This window comes from Propithecus coquereli, unplaced genomic scaffold (assembly GCF_000956105.1).
Source record: "Propithecus coquereli isolate 6110/MARCELLA unplaced genomic scaffold, Pcoq_1.0 Scaffold186, whole genome shotgun sequence".
Taxonomy (NCBI): Eukaryota; Metazoa; Chordata; class Mammalia; order Primates; family Indriidae; genus Propithecus; species Propithecus coquereli.
In genome coordinates this window covers 3,472,645-3,482,347 of record NW_012143412.1, presented here as the reverse complement: position 1 = coordinate 3,482,347, position 9,703 = coordinate 3,472,645, and the positions used below count along the sequence as shown (strand labels likewise).

Below are 9,703 nucleotides of genomic sequence, written 5' to 3'. Positions count from 1 at the left end.
GATTGTTCAAATTGTTAAGACCTGCATCTGGCCCCACTCATGGTTGGTTACCAGCCACCTGATTGTCTGATTGGCTTCTTAATTGAGCCCGATTTATCCCAGTTGTCTAACTTAGCCACTTAACTCTCCATTTCTCAGGTTCCTCAACATGCCAAATGGTGATAAATTACAGTACCGCACAGGTTTTCTGTGAAGATTAGAGGAGATAATCCATGCACGCAGAGTGCCCAGCACAATGATCGTCCTCAAATACATCCGTAATAAACAGTAATGATGAAATCCCTATTTACCAAGCACGTCAGGCCGTGCCCGGTATGTCTACGAACCCACTCATTTAATCCTCGTGACATCTTGAATGTTAGGTGCACTCGTTACGTTATCCCCACTGTAGAGATGAGGAAACTGAGGTGTACGAAGGGCAAATTCCTCAAAGCCACACACATAATAAGTAGCAGGGGAAGAATTTCAACACTGAGCTGCCTGGTTCCGGAAGCCATGGACGAATGAGGATAAAAATACTTCACTGCGTTAGATCTTTGTGAGGGCTTAATGAAATTTCGTGTGTCGTGCACCTGGCACAGAACATGCACTCAATAACCGTCACATTTCTTTCCTTCTTCCCTCCCTCGTTTCTATCAGGGAAGCTGTGTGGGGAAATTGAACCACTTAGGAGATGGCGACCAAACAGACTGAGCCCGTCACCATCATTAGCCTTCGGAAGTTGAGCCTGGGGAGCCCAGAGCCCCAGCCGACAGGTGAGATTATCACAGAAGTCTCCAGCTCTTAAGCTGCTGTTTAATTTCCCCACCCCCGTATCAACTTGTCTTTATAATAACGAATTGGTTCTCCAGCATTTTCCCAAGGTGAGTAGTCCCCACGCATCCCCTTCCCAACCAGAAGCTGTTCCTTCCACTTTCCCTTTCTGTGTTAGAGTCAAAGACGTTCACCGTGGAAGACGCGGTGGAGACCATCGGATTCGGACGTTTCCACATTGCCCTGTTTCTCATCATGGGCAGCACTGGGGTGAGTGCTCCCTGGAGAACATGTGGGTGTCCAACGCTAACCTCAGTGCTGGCACGTAGAGCCTCCGATGACCCCAGCTCAGGACTGTCCGCGGCGGGTGGGAGGGATGTGGAAGGAGCAGCAACCGCGGGAGGAGGTGAGCCAAGGTCACCGCCGTCCACTTTTGGCAGGTGTTTGGTCATGAGCAAATGAATATTTGTGTCTTTATGTTTTGGGAATTAGATACTCATTCGTAAAATATGATTTAAATTGAGGTATTAGGACAAAGGGAGAAAACTATGGTATTATTCTATGTAAAACTGGACACATGGCTCTCAAACATTTTGCACATAAGAATCACCTGAGACACCTACTGTAATTAGATTTCCAGATCTTTTAAGAGGCACCGATGAAGGTTTGAATGCGTCTCCTCCAAAACTCAGGTGCTGCCCCTATGCTAGTATTAAGAGGTGGGGCTTTTAAGAGGTGATTAGGTCACGAGGTCCTCCCACATGAACGGGGTTAAGGCCCTTATAAAAGGGGCTTCATGCAAAGGCACTCAGCTTGCCTGCCTTCTGCAAGTGTGTACACGGAGTTCCTCCTCCCCTGGAGAATGCAGCCCTCGCAGGACACGGGACGTGCCAGACTCCAAAACTGTGAGAAAGTGAATTTCTGTTCTTTAAAGATTACCCAATCTCAGGTAGTTTGTTACAGCAGCACAAATGGACTGTGACATTCACCATAGGCCATTTCGAGGGAAGAAGAGTGGCGGCTCAACTCGGGGCTTTCACAGCAGGGGTGGTGTGTGAGGACCCACGAAACCACCCGTGCTTTCTCCTTTTGAAGGTGCGGTGAGAAAATGTTGAGCACCCCATACTGAGATGCATAATGATAATGAAACAGTGGGTAATTGAAGACAGGTGGTCAGTACAACAATGGTTTGGGTGGGAGGGTAAAGATAGCTCAGGGGGAGATGAGTGAGAAAACACGAGAAGGCTCTGACCCTCACCCCTCAGCTAAACGGTATAAGAAAAAGCCCCGTGAGCTGGAGGTAGCACGTAAGTTCTGATGCATTTTTTTAAATCATTGCATTCTCAGAAGACAGTCTAGTATAAAAAGAGACAGGCAAGATGTGTCCTAGCCCTACTTTAAAAGAAATTATTTTCTGTTTTTTGTAGAGACAGGGTCTTGCTATGTTGCCCACGCTGGTCTCAAACTCCTGGGCTAAAGTGATCCTCCTGCCTCGGCCTCCCCAGGTGCTGGGATTACAGGCACAAGCCACTGTGCCCGGCCCCTGGTCCTACTTTGATAATAACCAAGAATACAATTCAGAACATTTCCTCACCTATAAAGCGAGGTCTCCCATAGGCTTCAAATTTAAGATTCTGTATTTCAGGATGAGTAAGTGTGACTGGGTGGGGTTTCACTATCAACTCTCCTCCACCTTCAACCAGATGCCTGCAAGGAAGTGAAATGGCCTCTGGTCGTCCTTGTGCTTCTTAGTCTGTTTGGCTTCTCCCCAGCCCCTCTGCTGGGAGGAGCTCCTTACCCGCCCCCTTCCCTGTGTCACATGTGCAGAGGAAAGTAGAATTGCTTATTTGGGCACAATGGTTACTGTAGTGTCATCTGGTCCCAGCATGTGATACTCTGCGAACAGGAGCCTCATTGGAATAGGCACGTTGACGGCTGGTCCAGAGGCAGCGGGAACAGAGGTTGGGTTTCAGGGCCTCGTGTGACTGGGACGAACACGACAGCTTCCGCAGCAGCCGAGCAGTGTCCACCCCCGAACAGGACTCCTAAGTTCTGGTGTCTCTGAGGACTTCCATGAGGTCTAAGATCTTACACAGGGAAGCTCCTCTGTGCACCCCACCCTGGCTTCCGGCTGGCCCCTCGCCCCTAAGGCATGCATCAGAGCGGGGCAGAGTCCGATTCCTTATTGGTTTATTTCCTTCTAGAACCCTTTAGAGGAGCGGCATCCTGATTAATATCGACTCAGTTGCTCTATATTACTGAGGGAGATAAGTTTAATACATCATTTTTCTGAGATAATTGTGCTATCTCTTCTTCTTGATACTTTCTGAGCCAAAACACACCAGCCATCTGAACTCTGAACACGACTATAATGCTCCCCAAGGGGATAGACATACTTCGAATTCCTACACGTTAGCTAACACCGTTCCACATTTTTTATCCCAGACCTCCAAGTACAAACGTTACTATAATAATCCATATCCTATCAATGTTATCAATACAGCATGTCCCAACCAAGTTCATCATTTCCTCCTGCAATGATGATGTTTGTCCCTTCCTGCAGGCACCAAACCCTTGATCATTTTTCACTCATCCTTCATGATTCTGCACCTAATTTCTCTCATCTATTTCAATTTATTCTTTCAATTATGTGCTAGCATCTATTTCCTTGGGAGAGAAACTTACCCTGTAAAGGATCACAAGGTGGGGACAGAGGATAATGCTTGAACTTTGTGTCAAAAGAAATATTTAGTAGCACACCCTGCACTAAGTTTGCTAACGTCCCCTCCAAAACTCAGGTGCTGCCCCTATGCTAGTATTAAGAGGTGGGGCTTTTAAGAGGTGATTAGGTCACAAGGTCCTCCCTCATGAACGGGGTTAAGGCTCTTATAAAAGGGGCTTCACGCAAAGCCCCAAGTTGAGCCGTCACTCTTCTTTCCTCAAAATGGCCTATGGTGAATGTCACAGTCCATTTGTGCTGCTGTAACAAACTACCTGAGACGTTTCCTGCCGGTGAGCTCATTATTTTGTGCTCGTGGCTTCATTGTTACCCAGCTTTCATGCGTCTTTCCCATCCCCATCCCAGCTTCTTGAGAGCAGGGACCATTTCAAAAATCCATCTGCAAGGAGTTTGCCCTGCAATCTTCACGACGAGGAGTACAAAACAACAAAGCTGGTGACAGAGGCTGGTGGTTAGCTAGGTGCACCCACTAGCTACGTGACTGGCCCCCCCGTGGCACCCTCACCGTGCCACCCTGCAATGCACGGGTCAGCAAATCACAAGCGAATACATGTCATCAATCTCTGGGGACCCTTTCAAGTTCAAGCCATAAATGTTGCATTTGTGAGAGCCAAAGTTCTGCCATAGTTTTTTATCTAACTAGCAGTGCCATGTGGGTACAGTGTGGGGGCTCCCCGAATGAGGCGGGGACGGGGGTCAGAACTGGGATGATGGACAGGCAAACAGTGACGACAAGCTGGCACTTAGCCATGGCCTTGTGTCCTGCTGCTTCTTTAAGGTTGTCGAGGCCATGGAGATCATGTTACTAGCTGTCGTGTCTCCTGTCATCCGCTGTGAATGGCAACTGGAGAATTGGCAGGTGGCGTTAGTGACCACGGTGAGTATCTGCTTCATCTGCTGTGAATGAGCCAAGTGGGGGCCTGGGCTCCCCTCCCCCATCCCACAGGACTGAGAGCCGAAGGATACCTCACTGCTTGTTGGCTTGTTGGCTTCCTAAACTCACGGGTTCCTGGGCCGAAACCAGCACGCGATGTCTTTTTCACCTTTCTCTTTTCCTCGAACTGCTTGCTTCCCAGCCCTGGGCAAGAGTCCAGAGGGGAGAAATGCGAATTAGAACAAGTGACCCTCAAGTCTTAGGTTAGTCGTGGGTTAGGTCAGAGGTCAGATCACTGAGAAGCTACTTAGACAATAGTGACTTAACCAATCACTAGATCACGCTCACTGAATTTTACTCATTCAACTTTTCTCAAAGACTATTATGGAAAGCCTTATGAATCGCATGACGAGTTTTGCTACAAAGTGGAATTAAGGATATTATCCACTGTTCTATCAAAAAGTATTAAGTACCAATGAATTGCCAGTAGATTGTGTGCACGTGTGCCTGCTGGGAAGCCCACAAGCAGTGCCTGCTGCGTCAATAGGTGAGAAAGAGGAAGCGAGGAGAGCTGAGGTCACGAGGTAGGCAGGAGCCAGAAGCACCCAGAGCTGTCGCAGACTCCATTCCGGAGCCACCGCCCCCCAACATTGGGCCAAAGTGCATAAGCCTCCAAGCAAAAAATATCTGACACAGATCCATATTAGTTTTTTCCAACTACCATTTTGTGTAACAAAAATCAATTTTATGTAAAAGCGTTATTGACTTCACAGTCATTTATGTTTCTCATCGGGTGGATATGAAAGCACACCTTCTATCGTAGAGCTCTGGGGGATTTTTTTTTTTCACTCTTAAGAGGCTCTTGATACAGAAAAATGCTGGCGGCTGGGAGCCAGCCATTGGCGGGCTCTCAGGAGGGATGTGGCCGGTTTTCTAAGAACCCCGAGGGCCGGGCTAGGGGGTGGCGGGCCAGCGCGGGGGAGGTGTGGTGACTAGGGTTAGAGTGTGCAGAGGTGAGGCTGTGTGTTCTGAAGTATTTAGGGGATAGCATCTGCCAAGGAGGTCAAAGAACCACAAGGCTAGGAGAGAAGGTTGATTTCTGTGGGTATTTAAGCTGGTTTTAATGAAGACAGGACTTTGTAGGGGCCAAGGGAAAACATTCCCTTCACCCTCTGTAGGTTCACTGAAAAATCAACTGGCAAAAGGCAGATTAATAGGAGAAAATACATACAAAATTTTATATGCATAGCACAGGAGGATTGCAGTAGGATGATTACTACGCTTATATACCCTTTTACTTGCTTGCTTTTTTGCATGAATTATTTTTATTCTATACTTTTAGAACAGAGAAAGTTTGTATTTTTACTTTTTTTTTCTTTTTAGAGACAGGGTCTCACTCTGTCGCCCAGGCTGCAATGCAGTGGCACAATCACAGCTCATTACAGCCTCAAACTTTTGGGCTCAAGTGATCCTCCTGCCTCAGCCTCCTGAGTAGCTGGGACTACAGGCATGTGCCATGGCACCCAGCACCACAGAGGTTTTCTTGTGCAAGGCTGTGGTTTTCCAAGTGTCCTTATAATGGTTTTTGTCATGGGCACGTGTGCATGAGAGCCCCACCTTTGTGGCCTCTCCATTCCATTTTATTGGGGTTTTGGCATAAGTGACTCCATTTTGATTCTGACAACTTTCACAAAAGCATTAGTTGCCAATCCCTGTATCTTTAGGGTCATGGTTTTAACTTTAATTGTAACTGCTCTGCACCCCAGTTGGTTGTAGGTATGGACGTCTTATTTCCTGAGAATGTCGGAGATCCAGGGGTGGCATTTGCATCTGCCACTTCTACAAAATTATATGATACAGTGTTTATATATGTTTACAGCTCACCTTTCAGTGGTTGCATTTATGTGTCCTAATGGTGCCTAAAGAGGCTCCTTAATAGCAGTTGCTCGTGTTCCCTTGTTAGGTGGATCAAAGCTCAGAAGGCTTTTCTCTAAGTAACTAAACTCGCCCACAGTGTGACTGCTTTCTGCTCTGTGCTCCTCACATTCTCCAGTTCTTTAGACTGTCATTCCTGGTCCTGGCCGTGAGACCCATCTGACTTTGGCATCTGTCCCCTGGGCTCACTGGCAACAATCTTGCTACCAGGAGGGGCCCGGGCTGATGATCAACATTTCCGGTTTTCCAGGTTTCACGGCCCCTAACCCCAGCTCCACCTTCCCCATGATAACCTGGCTTGAGCAGTTGTTAACTGAAAATCTAAAGGATGTGGGTATATTATGTCATTGTGTTTTGCATATAACAGAGTTAATGCTAAAGAAATAAAACTTCATGTGGTGCTTAAATCAGAAAGAGGAGTCATTTTCACACTAAGGATAGGCACCGGCAGAGAAGAGCAGACCTGCCAAAGGGAGGAAGGAAGGGGGGATGGCAGGGGGATGGGGTGGAAGAGAGGGGGAGAGAGACGGAGAAAGGGGAGGACAGAGATGGAGTTTTGTCTCTGCACTCTGCCAAACAGGGTTACAGAATCAGAGTTAAAAGCTTTGGGTGTGACCGTACCAGGTTCGTTGCCCACTGCGCAACAAGTCAGTACACGGAAACGCAGCGTGGCAGCAGAGAAAGAGGTTTAATCATAAGGCAGCCAAACAAGGAAACGGGAGGTAACCTCAAATCCCCCTCGCTGAGGAGTTTGGGGCTTGGGACTTTAAGGGGTTTGGCTGAGCAGTGGGCCGAGGTGTGGAGATGGTTGATCGGAGGAAGAGTGCAGGCCGGAGTCGCTGTTCAGTTCCTCTGTGCCGGTCTTCAGACTGGTTGGCATCAGCTGTCCAGCTGGAATTCAGGATCTAAAAAACATCTTAATTTATCAACAAAAGCCTTATGATTCTAACATCAGGGATCCTGTCTACGAGAAAAGTGGGGCCAGTATGTAGTGTTCCATGGCTTTTGGTTAGTAAGCAGCTGCAGGAACTGAGCCAAAGTGCAGCCTGATTAATGCTTAATTATAACCGTATTTCTGTCCGGAACCCGCCACGGAATTCTTGTTAACCCAGTGACGACATTTCATGAGCTAACCTAGGCTTTGAGTCAAGGCTTCTGTTCTGGAAAGAGTGCAGTATACAGGGCAAAACGATAGCTTCTGTTCAAGAATATACGATGTTTTTTTGTAGTTCCTCATGAAAGAAATGCATTCGAGTCTTGCTTATGAAGAGTAAAGAAGAAAGAAAAAGAGAAAGCAAAGCAAGCAGGCAAAGAGAAACAGCTTTTCTGCTTTTTCGTTTTAACCTAGAAATGCAAGTTAACAGCTTTCCTTTGATTACCCTGGAGGCGATCAGTCAGGGCTCTTCCCGAAGAGGAAAGCCAGTGACGCCTAGAGCTGCTTGAAGGCAGAAAAATAAGTAGCCTGAAGGCAGAGACATGAGCTTACATCTCAGGCTCAATTAAAATGCTGGTATCAAATCCCAGGTCCTTGAACTACATCAAGGGGGGGCAAGCCATTGTGCAAACAAGTAAGGAAAATAAGTACATTTATTTTAGCATTGATATTTGTTTTGAAGAGCTTTTTAAGTGAATGATTGGTTTTGGTGTTCGAAGTTTGTTTACTTGTAACCACATGAAGACTGCTTCTGGAAGCCTTCACTTGTGTAGGGAATAAGGCAGAGCAGGAATGAATAGATATTTTAAAAAATTACAATGGCAATTCACAATTACACACCCCAGTGGAGTCGAAGCCTTCCCCTGGGTTCAGAGGAAGGAGGCTACCTGGTCCGTGGACCCTTGTTTTCACCTGGTGGCAGGGTCTTCAAGGCGTGGGATCATCGAACAAGAAGCATAAACACCTGCCAGGGGCCAGGGCTTCGTGAAACCCTTTACAAAGTTCTTCAGCTTTTACCCCTCATGTATTTTCAAGCTACTTTTAGTGAGGATGGATGAATGGTTAATGCGGCAAATTAACGTCTTCTGAAAACTCTAAGAGAACCATTTTGTTTCGCTCCCACCTGCAGATGGTGTTTTTTGGCTACATGGTTTCCAGCATCCTCTTTGGCCTCCTGGCTGACAGATACGGCCGCTGGAAGGTAGGTCGGGCTCTGCAGTATGACTTGGAATTTTCTGTGGCGTTCTTACCACTGTTTCTCATTAGTGGGCATTTCCCTGTCAATACCGATAATAGAAAACGCAGTGATTTCCTTTCCTGACAGGCTTGTGTCTTCTTTTTTTGTTTTTTTTGAGACAGAGTCTTGCTTTGTCACCCTGGGTAGAGTGTAGTGGCATCATCATAGGTCACTGCAACTTCAAACTCCTGGGCTCAAGTGATCCTCTTGCCTTAGCCACAATAGGGTGTGTGCCATGACACCTGGCTAATTTTGTATTTTTAGTAGAGACAAGTTCTCACTCTTGCTCAGGCTGGTGTCAAACCCCTGACCTCAAGCAATCCTCCCACCTTGGCCTCCCAGAATGCTAGGATTGCAGGTGTGAGCCACTGTGCCCGGCCCAGGCTTGTGTCTTGATCTCTCATCTCTTCCCAAGGTACCTGTCCCCACACCTGGTTCCCTGCAGTCCGGATATGGAGTTTGAGAAAAGGAGATGAATGTGTTACGGAGCTCTAGATGTCTCTACCAAGAAGGTGTTTAGGACTTGAAGGAACAAGCAAAAGGGAATAAGCACTGCAAAGTGGCTCTACTTGAAATTTTGAAGGTTGGGACTTCTGAACACTGATGGACTGGTTGCATACCCCACCATTTGAATGGTTTTGTTACTTGGAGGTAGTTTAACGTGATGGGGTTGAGAGCAGAAAGGGTGGCTCTGCTATCAACGAGGGCATGAGTCTGTTCTCCCATTTATCAATACATCCACCTAGGAGAAATGTTAGGAGAAATGGAAAAGGCTGATTTCGTTCTTTGGGGCAGCCGTATTTCTCTTAGGTGGTTTTCCTCTCTTGTAGCCATTTGTTTTTTGCAGTCTTTTTAAAGGTGATCTTGTGTTTTGCAATAGAAGCAAACTCCTCTTTGGTCATTTGAGGTTGTTTCCCTCTTAAATGGTTTGATCCAGCTTGTCAGCTGCTGGAGCTGCAAGCTCATGACTCTGGAGGCCTTATTTTTCTCTCTTTTGGAGAGTTTTAGAGAGCCCATGGGCCTGATTGACAAGTTCATGAGTCCAGATTGTTGCCCAGGTAATTTGATGTCTCTTGACTAAAGTGAATAGGTCTTCATCTGGTGAAGACCCCCATCTTCATCTTCATCTACCTTGAGGAAGGTAGAGTTTAAAACGGTATCATTTGGATGATTTTTTTATTTCAGCATATTATGGGGGTACAGATGTTTAGGTTACATATGCTGCCCTTG

General features: G+C 46.8%; 1 protein-coding gene across 1 annotated transcript in view; it reads left to right on the top strand.

The window, feature by feature from the left end:
* The first annotated feature begins 673 nt into the window (after positions 1-673).
* SVOPL (SVOP-like) overlaps positions 674-9,703 on the top strand; it is an 88,113-nt gene continuing 79,083 nt past the window's right edge. The window contains exons 1-4 of the mRNA XM_012642768.1: positions 674-755; positions 932-1,023; positions 4,272-4,370; positions 8,366-8,437. Of these exons, the coding sequence (XP_012498222.1) occupies positions 674-755; positions 932-1,023; positions 4,272-4,370; positions 8,366-8,437 (345 nt within the window). The remainder of the gene's footprint in view (positions 756-931; positions 1,024-4,271; positions 4,371-8,365; positions 8,438-9,703) is intronic.